This window comes from Sander lucioperca, chromosome 8, assembly GCF_008315115.2.
Source record: "Sander lucioperca isolate FBNREF2018 chromosome 8, SLUC_FBN_1.2, whole genome shotgun sequence".
Lineage (NCBI taxonomy): Eukaryota > Metazoa > Chordata > Actinopteri > Perciformes > Percidae > Sander > Sander lucioperca.
Window position 1 is genome coordinate 15857056 of NC_050180.1, and position 16336 is coordinate 15873391.

The 16336-nt window shown below is 39.1% G+C and overlaps 2 protein-coding genes across 4 annotated transcripts; both read left to right on the forward strand.

Moving 5' to 3' along the window:
* Window positions 1-335: 335 nt before the first annotated feature.
* gpr183a (G protein-coupled receptor 183a) lies at window positions 336-3817 on the forward strand. Its single transcript, XM_031286253.2, has 2 exons — window positions 336-513; window positions 2215-3817. Exon 2 carries the CDS (start codon window positions 2238-2240, stop codon window positions 3369-3371), a length of 1134 nt encoding a protein of 377 aa, XP_031142113.1. The 5' UTR covers window positions 336-513; window positions 2215-2237; the 3' UTR covers window positions 3372-3817.
* gpr18 (G protein-coupled receptor 18) lies at window positions 442-14611 on the forward strand. Of its 3 annotated transcripts, none has more exons than XM_031286455.2 (3): window positions 442-513; window positions 10573-10625; window positions 10951-14611. In XM_031286455.2, the coding sequence occupies exon 3, from the start codon at window positions 10952-10954 to the stop codon at window positions 11969-11971; it is 1020 nt and encodes a 339-aa protein (XP_031142315.1). In that variant the 5' UTR covers window positions 442-513; window positions 10573-10625; window position 10951; the 3' UTR covers window positions 11972-14611. The 3 variants fall into 3 exon arrangements, with proteins under 3 accessions (XP_031142315.1, XP_031142400.1, XP_031142237.1); XM_031286540.2 differs by lacking the exon at window positions 442-513 and adding an exon at window positions 9170-9902 and having other exon boundaries at window positions 10945-14611; XM_031286377.2 differs by lacking the exon at window positions 442-513 and adding an exon at window positions 9178-9902.
* Window positions 14612-16336: the final 1725 nt, after the last annotated feature.

The following is a 16336-nucleotide window of genomic DNA, read 5'->3' on the forward strand; positions in this document are numbered from 1 at the left end:
CAGCTGAAGCCACATTCTCTAGAGAGTACTCACATGGCATGGCATGGCATGCTGTATGAAACCTAGATTTTCCTTTCCCAAAATATGTCACAGATGGCTCAACCCCCCCACAGCTTTATCAATCACAAATACCATATTACACACGTCAGTAAAGTGTCACATTACTTTTTGGGTGCAATCAGTAGGTGTTTCAAAAGTGTGTCGTGAGAGATAAAACATTTTAAAGGTTAAGCAAAAGTGAGAGAGGTATGAGAAATACATGCACATATTGCCAGAGAGAGAGAGAGAGCGAGAGAGAGAGAGCTACAACAGGATATTTTGTCACTATGGTTACTTGCAGCAGATACGGATCTTGATTTCTGTATGTCATGCTGCTCTCATTCAGGACAGTATGGTTAAACTGCTGCCAGGACAGCCCTTATATTTAAGTTAATCTTTGCACAAAGGGTGTCATGTCTTCTGGATCAATGTGATTTCAGCAAATCTGACGAAAAACATATTCCATTTTATGAGGTAAGTTTTCTTTCCAAACTGTATTTTTTAGGGTGAGATTGAATCATTCATAGTGACATAGATGGTGTGAAATGTACGCGGATAATACATGTAACTGTATCCTCTTGCGGTTTAACTTTTAATAGATTTATGTTGTGAAAAATGTGTTGTATTCCAGAGTCAGATATATCTACTACATGCAAACATCTGAAAACTAATGGCAAATCATCACAGCTTTACAAACTGTAGGCTCTACAATAAAACATTGTTCTTCTATGTGGAAATGTACTGCTAGAGTCAAAGCAATTCACCACAGTTACGACACCCACAGTTAGAAGCAAACCACTTTCACAACAGTTTGAGTGTTTTTGGAAAAGGACAAACTATATTTTGACATAAAACACATTTATTTTCAAATTGCTACATTTTATAAGAAAGGCATTTGGAAAATAGTAGATGTTTGCCCCAAATACCCTTTCACTTTAGGGAAATGGGCCAGGAAACATGTTGACTGGCCATGTTGGCCACTGCACCACGTGCTCGAGCAGATAGAGCGGGTTAATGTTTTTGCTTAAACAATATGACTTTCCAACTGCCTACCCTTTTAAGGCAGAGCACCCTGGGAAAGCTGACATCCTCATAGACAAAGTCGTCTCTCAACACCAAGTTTATATATATTTTTGCGTTGTAAGTGTGAGAGTGCTGCAGCTGTATTCAGAATCACAGTAAAGCCGAGTTATTGTTCACAGACTTCCTTCGTGTCACTTTTAGGTACAAACAAAAAAACAAAAACAGCTATGTCCTGTGAGTCAAATACATGAATGGCTGAATGGGCTAATAGTTAGTAAGTGAAGGACAGTTACTGTATCTCTAAATCCTTTATTGCCATTTTCATGTGTAAACAGGTTGGAAATTTACTTAGAAGTATCTAAATTATGCTTTGACGTTCAAATAAAAAGCTATTTCTTCATATGCCAAACTCCAAACATAGGATATTGCCCCATGATAAGTGAAAACAGGAAAGGTGCTTTACAGCTCAGTTAGATCTGACTTGAACCTTCTTCTTATGTCTTAGGAAATGTGAATTGTCAAGACTTGGTTAGTGAAACTGAGGCAAAAGTTAAGTTTGGCGTCTCCTGGGCTTTGCTCACAAAGAACCACAAGGTGGCACCACATACCACAAAAAAAAACATTTCAACTTCACAGGACAGTTTGTCTCATCACGCTGAGAGTTCAACAAAACAAGTTTTAGTTACCTGCTGAGGGTAAAAGAAATACAAATAAAGTCATATCAGCCTTGTGTATTAATTTAATCTTTAGGAGAACCTTCAACATATGGTAAAATCATAAAAAAATGTTTAATAATAATTTATTACACTTAAAAAAAAAACATCTCTATTGTTACAAGCAGACATTGTCATTGTTATTTTCTTTACTGACACAGCGAAGTGCCAGGAGTAATGACAAATACTGTAACTTGTTTTGTTTTCTTTTTGAAAGCAAGGTTGCCATGGTTTTACTAGACAAAAGAGTTTCATTTCTACAAAGGTATAGACTCAGTGCTTCATTGCTTTTTGCAAATGGACATGTTTGATTTTGTTTCCTTTAAATACACATTTTCTGTATGTTTTTAGGATCAGAGGAGAAAGTACAAAAAGAAAAGAAGATGCACAATGTTAAAAGTAACCAAAGCCTTAACACATTTTAATTTCCTTTTTGCAGTTACTGGTTCCTAATATATCAAGATGGGTTCTACCGCTGCACCTGTGACTTTAACCTTCTCATCCATCAACAATGAATCTGACAAGTGTAACACTCTATATGCCCACCGGGCCTATGCCAGGGTCCTCATGCCTCTTTTCTATTGCATCGTGTTCTTGGTGGGGCTGCTCGGAAACTGCCTTGCCCTCCATGTAATCCGTCCCAATCTGAAAAAGATCAACTCCACCACCTTATACTCTCTCAACCTGGTCATCTCTGACATCCTCTTCACCCTCTCTCTGCCTGCGAGGATTGTCTACTATGCTCTGGGCTTCCACTGGCCTCTGGGCGAGGCGCTGTGCAAGATTTCGGGCCTCATTTTTTATATCAACACCTACGCGGGGGTCAATTTCATGACCTGTCTCAGTATAGACCGGTTCATCGCTGTGGTCCTGCCTCTGCGCTTTGGCCGATTCAGGAAGGTCAGTAACGTGCGCTACATTTGTGTTGGTGTGTGGCTGCTGGTCCTGGCACAGACCCTCCCCCTCGTGGGCATGCCTATGACCAACACGGAACCTGACGGCTTCATCACCTGTATGGAATACCCCAACTTTGAGAAGGTCGACCACATTGCCACTATACTAATTGGTGCCGTCTTCCTTGGTTATATCGTGCCTTTGATGACCATCCTTGTGTGTTACTCCGTCTTGTGCTCCAAACTCCACTTCACAGCCAAGAGCAACCATTTGACAGATAAGTCTGGCCGGAGCCGCAAGGCCATTGGTGTGATCTGCTGCGTATCCCTGGTGTTTATTGTCTGTTTCAGCCCCTATCACATTGATATCCTGCAGTACATGATCCGCAAGCTGGTGTACAGCCCTGATTGCGTTGATCTCACGGCCTTTCAGGTGTCACTGCACATCACTGTGTGTCTGATGAACTTCAACTCCTGTTTGGATCCTTTTATCTACTTCTTTGCCTGTAAGGGCTACAAGAGGAAACTTCGGAAGCTGCTGAAGCTACAGGTCAGCATGTCCTTCTCCAGTGCAGTGAGGACGTCACCTGAAGGCTCCTCCAAGGATGTCATAGATGGCAACAAGATCCAACTTAACAATTATAGTTTAGTAGGTACAACCAGTGAGAGAAACTCAGAAAGGAGATTTCACCAGGAAGAGTAAATGAGTAAAAAGAACTGAGGCACCAAGAGTTACACAAGATGAGAGGACTTTTTACGCATGGGCCTACTTTAATCAAGACCGGTCAAATTGTGTCCCAAACAAATCCTTTCGAACATTGAAATGGACTCACTTATGCGATTATGGACTTCAAGCAGCTACGCAGCATCCAAAGCCATAGAAATCCAGCTAATTTTAATATTTTTACCATATTACATAAGAAAAGGTTTGTAAAAGAACATCAACAAAATTACTCAGAATCTCAAGAAGGAAAATCCAGCACGTCCTGTGTTTACGTATTTCTCAGGAAAGCAGAGATTACTGCAGCAAGGAAATAAAGGATACTTTTCCATAAATCATGCTTGTCTCCTGCCTATAGACTGAGCATGTTGGAAGTGGACAGTCAAGTTGACATAAATTCATACTCACATTCAAATTTCTATGGACTTGAAAAGTAGTTAAAAGCTAAACTCATGTACAGTATGTGAAGAGTGAAGCCGTATGGTCACCTGTAAAAACTTTTTGAAAGCAACATAACATAATATACGCAACCAGACAATGACCTCACATCTGATTCCATCGTCACTTACAGTTACTTTAATGAACTGAGATGTTAAGGTAGACATAGATATGAGTTTCATTCCGAAACTAAATCAGACTCACAATCTCAGGTTTTTTGCCTCAAGTTTCAGTTCAGCATAGTTGTAATGTCTTAGGGAACTGTCTATTCAGTATTTCAACTGCCTGCCAACTGAATTAACCTTAATTGGTTGGAAAGTACCACACATTTGTCTGTCTGTAAATAATTTCTTTGTGATTGTTCTTTGTTTATGTAAAAGCAGGGGTCCGTTTCAGAAAGCAGGTTTAGTGAAAACTCTGAGTTTGTTAACCCTGAGATGAGGGGAACTCTGGGTTTTCCGTTTCAGAAAGAGAGGTAACTTAACCTCAGAGTCAGTTACTATGGTAACTGAGTCTGTGAACCTAACCTGGTCGGGAGCAGGTTTTCTTCAAGAAACTCGAGGTTTCTTCTCTCTCATTTCCTCAATCATTCATTCAGTCTGTATCAGGTGCATTTTAATGCAGTTTGTTATCTGCATGAATAAAAAAAATATTGGTTTATGTTAGGCAGATCAACGTAATCTGAAACGTTTTTTAAACGTTTTTTGTAGTGTTCCCTGGACACAAACCAGTGAGAGTAATTAAAAAGAAATAAATGATTATAAATTATATTTCTGTTATGGTTATGGTGTTCATGGTGCTGCAGCCTCAGAATGGGATATAGTAGCTTACTTTTTCGCCTGCAGGATTGCACCCAAATGCAATTATAGGTGTAATACAATTCCAGTTTTCACCAGTAATATTATAAATTAACTGTGATTATATGAAATCAATGCATTGTCAATGCTTATGCATTGACTCGAGCAGCAATTTACTCCCACAACAATTCTCTCTCTGTTGCAGCAGCAGCCGCTGTCTTGCTTTTTTAACGAAATGTTCAAACTTGCTGTATGTGCGCATTAGTATTTCTGCCGACCAGTTTGTTTGTGGTTGTTGCCATGGTGATTTGTAGTATCATGGCTCCATTCATGCTGCCTTTTTATTGTGGTGGTGCACGCGTATGAACATACTCGGAGTTGATTGAACCAACTCATATCAGCTGTTCTGGAACCGAAAACTCAGAGTTTCCCATCTCAGGGTAAATCAACTCAGACATCAGGGTTAGACTCAGAGTTTGTTAAACCTCCTTCCTGAAACGGACCCCTGGTGTGGTCTATGATGTCATTTAATTAAGGGCCCCTGTGGAGTTTTCTTGTAAACATAAAGAAGTTAGGTTTACATTGAGTGTTAGTCATCATAATGCAATATGTGTATTCTTGAGGTCTAAGACATGTGTGCATCTCATTTCTCATTAAACAATTGTAAAGCCATTTTCTTAAGTATTTTGAATCCAGCATTGTTTATTCCATGTTTACTCGCTTGCAGTCTTCTTCTTTCTTGTCTTTGCTGGTGCATTGCTTCATATCTTTGCATGTTACCACACCCTGTTGATGTGTGCAATAGTGTGATGACAGACTGTGAGAGACTTCTCTCTACAATACAGCTATACAACTACAGTATGGTTAGGGTGTGGTTAAGGTTAAGGGATAGATAATGGTTATGGCAAACTATGGTTTAGGTTAGGTTCAGTTTTGTTTGGGGTAAGCCAAAGTACGTGGTTTTCAAAAGACAACTTGTTGGAAGCAGAATGCAAACCGGTCTCTAGCATGCTAGCCTGAAGTGTTAACAAGTCTTTTCAACACCACAGCATTACTTCACACTGAGGCCACACTGCTTCCTGCACTGTCACTACACTTTGCAACTGTTGTACTATAAATCATGCACTGCAGAATCATGCAATGATGGTATGGCACCGCACCATTCCTACAGCACCTGCAGTTTATAGGATGCTTAACAAGTGATGTATGGAACAATCAGTAACACATAGATCTCCATGGAGCATGTGGGAATGTGTGTACCCATAATCTACGTCTTATTGTCTGTAGAACGAAACTTTCTTTATATTTTACCTGTGATGTCGGTCTTCAGATGTTTGTGGTGCATATAGTGATTCTCCTGTGATTTTTCCTAAATAGCAGGAGTTGATTGTATTGTTTTTTTCTTTCCTTTATGAATGTAAAAATCAAATTTGCACATGATATAGTTTTATATTGTGTTGCTGATTAATGTTAATGCCTTTACGTGCTTATTGATGTTAAAATTAGTACTTTGGAACAGGTTTGCTCTCAGTTCTGGATTTTGAGGAAGTCATTTATAGACATAATACAGCAATCTACTTCACTTTGACATATTGCTCTTAGGTTCATTGCAGGTGCAAGTACAATAATCAGCACTAAATTCATTATGATACTGTAAGGTTGGTTGGTTTGTCTGAGAGACAAAATAACACCGGAAAGTTTTTTTTTGTTTTTTTTTACAAAGCCCTGTAGAATATGTTACCTTTGCTGCAAACATAATGTAAATCATTAGGGAAAGAACAGAAAGTCAAACAGAAACAATAATCATCTCAACCATTCTTCATATGTGTGATCACAGTTATTCATCCGGAAAGCCTTAACAGCAGATGGCACAGAAACAAGACACAGGTTAAGATGGTGCCAGGCAACAACAAGCAGAGTTCATTTCATCATGTTTGTGGCAAAGCTCTCTGTCACTGCCAAGGCTCCAACAAAACTACAGAGCAAAACGGGTGTTTACGCTAAACAAAAAGTTTAGCTTTCAGCAGTCTAACTTTTAACAAGCCAAGTTATTTTTTTACCTACTGTTTATTATATGTTTTGTTACATAACAATTTCACGACAAGAGGGTTATTACCCAAAATGAATTGAAGTCCTCAATTCCAGGAACTGTTGAATTGGCTTGTGTGGAAAAATGAGCACAATGGTACTATAAAACCACAGTACAAATACTAGTACACAAACTGGAATGAGTCAATTAATCAATTGGTCAATTAATAGGAACTATGTCGATTATCAATTAATCAAAGTAAATTAAGCAAAAATGCCAAACATTACCTAGTTGCAGCTTCCCAATTATGAGCATTTCCTGCTTTTTTTTTTCTTATGAGATAGTCTTTGGGTTTTGTACTGTTGGTTGGACAAAACAAGACATTTGAAAACTTCCCTTTTTGCTTTAAGAAATTGTGATCAGTGTTCACTATTTTCTGACATTTCATAGACCAAATTATTCTCTGACTAATCGAAAAATAATAATCAGCAGACTAATCGTTACTGAAAGTTATCCTTAGTTGCAGCACTTACAGAGAAGTTACAGGGTGATTTCTCTGACCGGTACACCCCCCACCCCCCAAACAAACACACACACACACACACAAACTTTCTGTTTCTGGTGAAATTTGCATAGCAAACATATTCATGGCTATCAAGTGTAACACACTACAGAGTGTTTTTAGATGTTTGTTTGCATCTTGACCTCTACATACGGTTTTATTTTACATTTTGTCATTATATTTTACTGAAACATGTCTTTTGCTGATAGTCTAGCCACTTGTAATGAACACTGTATTTCACACATATAATTGCCATCTGCTTCACCGCTCCCTTTTCTTCTATCGCCTGATTTCTTTTGGGGATTAAAGGAAAGAGGTTGTTTTAAAGGGATGGGCTTGAAGCATCAACTAATTTAACACAACATTGCAATTATAGAAGTGTACAGATACATTCAGATTAATGTGATAATCTGATTATGTCAATAGCATTAGTGTATTGTCCAGAAAATACATTTAACATCTCTGCAGTTTAGATTTGGATAACTCTCTATGCATTTCTCTTCACTTAAAGTCCCTCTCCACTTGAAAATATGTTTTCCTTATTGTTACGATGTACGTGCAGAGTTTGACACTAGCAGGCTGTTTTCACACTCATGCGATGAGGAGGACAAGTTTCTCTGCTCACCTAAAACTGAGTTTAAGACGTATGTATGTATACGCAGGATTTTGTGATATCACAACTAGTTTGGAAGTCAATCTTGGTACAATATGAAACCTACACTGAGGATAGACTTTTCAATACAATGTATTAACAATATTTACACATTATGGATTTTTCAACAAGGGAGGAGTGGATGTAACTCTAATTTTCAACACTTTAATAGAACTTTTTTGTGGAAAAGCCATATCACACACATATACTACTATTTAAAGAAGAGTACTTTTTATACTTCTTTAAAACGTCTGGTGGGGGTCTTTAACTTTTGAATTACACTGTAGCAGCTAACTTCAATTACCAACTCAGTGATGGAGAGAAAGACAGAAGACATAAAACATTCAATTGGGACAGCTGGTAAAAAGGGAACACCCCAACAGAACAATACATAAAATGATCATGAAGATACAATTCGATGCTATTTTGTACTGTAAAAGAGAAAACTTGTTTTGTAGCTTAAAGGTCTGTTAAGATACTTTCGGCATTCATTTCTGTTAACATATTATCTAATAGATTATATTATAATAGCCTAGACTTACTTGCAGACATGAGAAATTGATTATTCCAAGACAAAATCAATTATTGTTATTTATGCTACCTAAACATCTGACAATTTTGTAGTGATTATTTCCGGCCTCTAGAGGACAGTGTAAAACAGAGTAAAGAGGTGACAGCCAAGGAACTTAAATAGGCTTTTCACAGGCACTGTATAGCAGATCTTAATATTGACAGGTGTAACAAGAGTATCAATTCATATTTGTTTGTTTAAAGAATGGCAAAGTATAAAATAAAATAATTTAAGGGAAGTACGAAAAGACAGAAGATAGATACCGGCAAGTGAATGCACTTATATAGTTATATTTATATTGCAAGTGAATAATAAAGACCAAGGATTTATTATGGAGTGGAGGACCTAGGGAGGCAACCACATGACAAGTATCAAAGAGAGGAAAACATCACACAGACTGTTGTCATAACAACATATTGCAATGAACACAAAGTACCATCTGGTATGAGATACATCGAGAGGACAAGCCGATAGATAATTATTTCTCGGGAATAAGAATTAGACTGAATGAGCTGCTTCCATACGAGCACTGTGATAAAAAAAAATAATAATGTATTAAGCATGGAAATAAGTTCAGCATCAAACTGCATCATCAAAAAAACATGTGACAAATAGATATAACCTTTTCATGAAGGCCAAATAGACAGTGGAGAGCAGTCCACAAATAAAGAAATACGGTAAGTTGTGGGAGCATGTGATTAACTTTCTATTTCATAAGATCTAAATGTGGGAATGGAAAGTACCAGTTAAGAGAGGAAGAAATTTTGATTGCACAATTTTGAGCCAAATGTCCCAATTCATAGTTGTTACCAGCTCACACACACATTAATCACACACATTAATCTGTATTCAATCTGGGTCCAGACTGACCTTGAGCTTTTCACCTGAAGTATGCGCTTTGCATCCATTAAGTCGATGTGGTGTAAAACCATCTCACAGCATCAGCGTGAAGTGTCTATTACCACCGTCTTATTTCCTGTTTATATGGCAACTGCCTCAACATCCTGTTTTTAATTACTTCTCTCCAGCAGCAGATGCTTCTCACAGCAACCTGCTGTGGATTACTCCCCTGAGAACTAATGTGCTGTGACAGACCCCACTTTTCCAATCAATAACTCGCCCTAAATCTGCCATCTCTCTGCCTGCCAAACACACTCCCACTTCTAATGGCACATCATTTTCTTTAAGGGGGTGTAATTGCAGACTGTGGAAAGCTGTAGCCCTTTGTGTTCCAACTACGTAGATACTGTAAAGGAATCTAAAAGTACAGAAATTACAGCACGCAGGCGACACAGGAAGTGATGGGGGCTTTACACTGTGTTCAGTCTCGCCACCATTTCCATCACATTACCCTTTGAGAAAGCATTCACTTCCCTGTTTTGGCTGAGTGCTCAGATAAAATCGCTGTGCGGCTTCATAAACCTGTTGGCACAAGCTTGTCAAGATGCTTGTGTGATTTCTGTGGTAAGTGCAGTATTTTATTGTTCAGGCAAGGCTACCTGATCTGTTTGACCTTTAAGATGGACGTGAAAAAGTAATTTTGGCAACATATTTTATAGTCACTTGCTGTGTATGTGTGTGTGTGTGTGTGTGTGTGTGTGTGTATTTGGAGGGACAACTTAATTTAAATCACTCAACGTATTTGTTTTATTATAATAATTGTTTTTTTGATTTTAAATGGTTATCCACAATTCGCATAGAGTACAGTAAAGTACAGTTGAAAAATGCTTTGATGTCAAACACAGAAGTCACATGATTTCTTATCAAGACACCATCACTTTCTCAGGGATACTGAGGATTCACTTCCACATTGTTACCCTCACCATAGATTACCGTCACTCCATTCTTTATACAGTGTAATGTGTATATAATTCTTTATTTGCTTGTTTATTCAGTTTTTAATTAATGACATATCTAGACAGGTATGGTCTGTTGCCTCTGTCTTTACAGTGCAGCTGCACAGCTTTTAAAAATAAGTATTCAAATTATCAAGCAGCAACTTCTGCAAACTGTGAAACATATATAGAAGCAGCCTGATCTAATTCAACCCCCAGTGTTTTCTTCAACACAGAACTTTTCACTGTAATTCAAATCACACCTTTATGGAGGTTATGTTTTCTGTTGTTTTTCTTAGACCTCAAATTCCGAGTGGACTAATGAGGAATAACGTCTACATAATGTTCAAAAGTAAGTTGCCTTGCTCCTCGGACCATTTCAAACTTGAAATCTAACAGATTATGTCATATTATGTTAAATATTTACCTTTTCTGTGCTATTTTTGTAGCCGATAGTAAATTACAGAACTACCTATCTTAGATTGAATCAATTTCATACTTATTGTTATGTAGAGACACCACATATAGCCATTATATCCCTTTTTTCCTTTTTAAAACTTTGCTAGAAGCATATGACCTTTCAACATGAGTGAATTAACAGGAGTTCAACTCCAACATTAAAACAAATGGCTTTAAAGAATAATGGAAATAAACACCAATATATTGCTGAGTTTCAGAATGAAGCTGGATCTAAACTTCTCCAACATGTCTGTGGAGTCTGGTTCTGTAAAGCCAGAGCAGGGACCGGTGGAGTACCGCATGGCAGGCCTGATTTTCTACTGCTTCGTCTTCGTCATAGGAGTCATAGTCAATGTCACTGCTTTATGGGTGTTTTCTCTCACTACCAAGAAGAAGAATTCTGTCACCATCTACATGATAAACGTGGCGGTGGTGGACCTCACCTTCATCCTGCTGCTTCCCTTCAGAATGGTTTACCACCACCAGGACTATTGGCCCTTTGGAGACGTTTTCTGCCGAATCAGTGCAGCTCTCACCATCTTCTACCCCTGCATGGCTCTGTGGCTGTTTGCTCTGATCAGCGCTGACCGCTACATGGCCATCGTTCAGCCAAAGCACAGCAAGGAGCTGAGGAATGTCCCAAAGGCCGTGGTGGCAAGTTTTGGGGTTTGGCTCATGACCATGGGCAGCACCGTGCCCCTGCTCTTCTCTGAGGATGATCCCGATCGCATCTCCAACTTCACCACCTGCATCAAGATGCAAGACATCATCTACATGCGCCATGACAACCCCGTCAACTTTGTGCGGCTCATTTTCTTCTTCCTGGTTCCCATATGTATAATGATTGGCTGCTATATTGTCATTGTGGATAATCTGATCCACGGCCGCACCTCTAAACTCAAACCTAAAGTTAAGCAAAAGTCCATCCGGATTATCATCACACTGATTGTCCAAATGTTGGTTTGTTTTGTGCCTTTCCATGTATGTTTAGTGCTCCGTTTGGTGGGGACAGGCGAAGATGGAGGGTTTAGCACATGGGCGGTCTTCACCACATTCTTGATGAACCTGAGCACAGTGTTAGATATCATTCTGTTCTACATTGTCTCCAAGCAGTTCCAGGACAGGGTGATCAGCGTGATTCTGTACAGGAACTATCTGCGAAGTGTGAGACGGAAGAGCAGGCACACACACACAGGCAGCATCCGATCAATGAGCAACCTGACCAGCGCAATTATATGAAACAACCATCAAACTTTCATGTCAAACAGTGCACTGATATGTGCTGTGCACGCTTTGGATCACAATGTAACACTGAATGCTTCACTGTGTACATGGTTCATTATCAAAAGGATCTAAACTTGCAATTAATTTCCAAGGTGTAATTTACACTCACAGTATGGGAGTGCTGCTGTTGTGGCAAAAACATCTGTGTTCAGAGCTGATTGACTCACCCATGAGACTTGAGATGTTTTTTGTGCATCTTTGCTTTGGCAGACAAAGCACGAGTATGTGTGGCTCAGGTGTAATACATGCAGGCGAAAATAAAGCTCATAATCATTCAAAACATAGCCCACAGTATCGCAGCGTTTGCTTTGTTGTTATGCACATTGAAACTCTTCTCAGCCATGTTAACCAACACCTACAAAGGGCCTGACTGCCTCCACGGGGGTGGGGGGGAAACCAACAGGAAACAATGGTGGGTTCTGGAAGGCTGCTTTTGTTTGGTAGCTGCACCACATTTGCAACTTCGCCTCTGTAGCACCTCAGTGCTTCATCATGGCTTAAATATAAGTAGTGATGCTGCATGAGGTCATGCACATGCAAATAATTAAGTTTGCTTGACTGGTGCCACTTCACCGTGTCATATTTGGGAAGTCTGAGTTTAAGCCCAACCACTTGATACAAGACATAATTTTATCACTCAGTACAATCGTCCTGAAAGTTGCTGTTAACTTATTGACCAGGTGATGGCAGCATGGCACAGCTAGACCACATCTGCCAAACAAGTCAAAACAGTGCCTTTTTTACTTTACAAGTGGATAGTGCAAGATTTTTGATTCTCTGCTTTATACTTTTTCTTGTTTCTGCATTTTATCACATTTCAACTGGCTTTATAAATGCAAATACTTCAGTTTTTATCCTGTGAAATAACCATTCCACCTCATCACAGAAAAGTTAACGACACAGCTTCAGGAGTCGGACTAAAGTGTGTTTATGGTTCAATGCAAATCATATTGATCAGATGTTAAATGATTCAGCCACTTGAAGTGCATTTACAGTAACATCCTCAAGAGATGTCAGTGAGGGTATTTACTAGATTTAAAGCAACCTTAACCTTAAGAAAGAAAAAACTCTTCTGCACAGGAAGACTTTAATGTCGGTTACTGCTGGGACTATAAGCACCACGATGTTAGATCCTGCAAATGATCCCCAATATATTCCTCAAATGACAGACAAGTGATTTGTTAGAAGGTACTGAATGTGTGACAGTTCTATTTCTGTGAGGATACTGTTTAATTTAAATTAAGGAAGGAAACTCAGGTTTGCATGGGATGGTTTTAATAGCTGTCCTGCACTAACATCACCCAAGCTAAAAATTGATTTGGTGTTGCCAATTGTTAAAATAATGGAGTTAGTGTGTCCGTCAGCCCTACACAGTCTTAACTGGGTTAGACAGTGAGTCAGTGTGGCTGAGTAACTACGTAATGTCTTATACAATTAGACAGTCAATGTGCCCTGTGGTGTAACCACATGTACCATAGCAATTCTTGGAATGATTATCGTATGACTGATCAATTGCAAACAGAACTAAACAGATTGCTTTATGCTGTGCAATTCCTAAAACAATTCTGGTTGTATTAATGTTTTCTCTTCCCAAGCCCAGTTACATTCTCACTGAGATTAGTAAATGTGATACCGTGGTAAAAGGATAAACAGCACAGGGAGTCCATATGGTTCTTGGTTGGTTTGTACAGTGTTTACAGATCAAGAAGTGGCCAGACCATAGGATATAGACAGGCTAGATTTACACGATGTTAAATAAAAGGAGGCAGACTACAAGATTTCCATCTCACATGGAATTCTGGGAACTGCAGTTGATCACATGATGATAGGTTTATTGGCCAGTGGACTACAAGTGGATTTATAACCAAGAGGTCAAAAGGTCAAATGAAACATCAGAGGGTCGTCTATCTGTCCCACCTGTTAGACATCAAAGAAAAACCAGCCATGCTGCTCACAGCAACTGGCATTTAAAACAATTAAGTTTCCTGTCAAGTCCCTGTGATGAATTATCCGGAAGCTTTACCCGCTGTAATTCTAAATCTTCCCAACAAGTGCCTTTGTTGTAGAGAAATTAATGAAAACAAGATTGTCTTTCATAGGAGCTGATCTAACAGCGCGACAGCCAGCTGCTCTTCTTTGGGAATAAAAACAGTCAGCATTAAACACAGCTCGCACAAAATACTTTTTTTTTTTTATCTACCACTCGTGTGGAAAACAAATCAGGCGGCGAGCGCAGTGGCCATCTGTTTTGTTATTTGATATGTGTGAATACATGTTGTAATGACTTTGTTTGTGAATCACTCTGCGCGGCAGAACACACGAGAGCTCTCGAAGTGCTGGAGTGTTCAAAGCTAATCATATAATTGGACACAATAGTCGATGACAAATGGAGACGCTTGGAGCCAGCCAGCTGGGGAAGTGAATATGTAATCATTGTAAAATCATATCATTTTTGCATATTTGAAGACAGCTTAATAGAGTTTGCGTGTCAGCACACTATCAAATGATGATCAGAGACAGTGTTGCTGTATTTGTTTTTCTAAATAGTGTTTTGTTGGACGACTAATCTTTATCATGATTAAAAGTGTTTCTCAAAAGTTTGTGTCTTACATGTTCCTTTATGTCCCATGCTATTTTGAATGTTGAAAAAAAATCCGGGCAAATGACCCCTCTGAATATGAAAACATAAATATGGTACAACAGTGAACAGCCTACAACAGGGGTAGCCTACTTCTGCTGTTGCCAGGAGCAGGGGCGTCGGACTGAGAGGGGAAAAGGGTATTCTACCGAGTACAGGGGCCTCATCTGAGGAAGGTCCACTAAGATACTAGAATGACTAGAATGAGTGATCAACAACTGCTTCAGTAGCAAAAGGGCATTTCCGGCAATCGGCTAAGATAAAAACAAGACTTACCTCGTCTGTTGCAGGCCACATTTTGCCCTTTTTGTCGTGGCTTAAAAACTGACATCCATAGAAAAGTTTGGTCTCATTTTGAACCGGAGCATCTGCAGATTAACTCCATACCCGATGCCTTATGATCATAGACAGTTAAAGAAATGGACACTGTGACGCCGTAGATTTCCACGGAGACCAGTGAAGTCTATTAGAAGCACTTTTCCGGTGATGGCTGAGCGTTACTGCGCAGCCTCCAACTGAGCATGACGACGTAGATGTGATGTGAGCAACCTGTCTGAAAGTTGTAAGTCTTCATTCATTCCGAATCTTACAGAGATGGAGAGCGTAGGTATATGTTAGGAGATAACATAGGCCCAGGCTAATTATTGCTAACTAAAATGCTAGTTAACATTAGTAATTAAACTTAAACAGCTAATGTAAGTTGAAACTGCCTGCAAGCTTCTCCTGTACTATACGGTAATTCCTCTACTATGCGACAGTAAGTCGCGTGGTTATGACACAGTCATTAGCCTATTTTTACAAAAACGCCTGCTTTGGAGCCATAACGTGAGATACAAGGTAATGGAGCCTTTTATACATTGTCGTGTTTCTTTAGAAATAAACACTGGACAAATAGAGTCTTTAAGCGCTTCAGATGTAAAGTTATTCGCTGTCAAAGTGGCGCCAAAATGAATGGCAGTCAATGAATGCTAACGGGAGGTGATGGCTTGTTAGCAACAAAATGGCTCCATAGGAGGTATGCTTTGTGGAGGCTGGCTTACCCCCTTGGTTATGATCCACTAAAGTAATGAATACATATTCACCGCCATCTTGACTGTAAGGGAATCGGGAGGGACAATTGACTGAGATTCAACTTTTTGTAGGAAGGGGGGAGAGCTGCACTTTACTACGTGCAGTTTTCTAGTTTAGTAGCCTATATTACCTTTCACAGAGCAGTAGTGGATAAACAGTAAAAATAGTTAGATAAAAGTATTGGATAAATGGTGAAAAGGCTAAAAGTTATATGGTTGAAATGCCCAGTTTATGTCACTCCAAGTGTGGCTAACACATGCAAACTTGACCAAACCGTAATCGACATTATACAATTATCGTTCCAATATCCTTTTATATAATTAATTGTTGTGAAATAGCATCCAGTTTAAAACATATTAAAATGAACATATTTGGAACATGATGGTTTGTGTGAATAGCCTACAGTAAAGGGGTAGTTTGAGTTACTGCTGCGGCCTGTGGGGGTACACAAGAAAGTTTGGGAAGCCTATTAAACATCATTAAATTTCAATAGTGGTTTAAGCCATTGTAATATTTTCACGTGACCTAATTTAGCACATACAGTTAACCTAAAAAAAACACACAACTGAAGCAGTATTTGCCACCCAAATGTGTTGTGTTTGAAACAACAG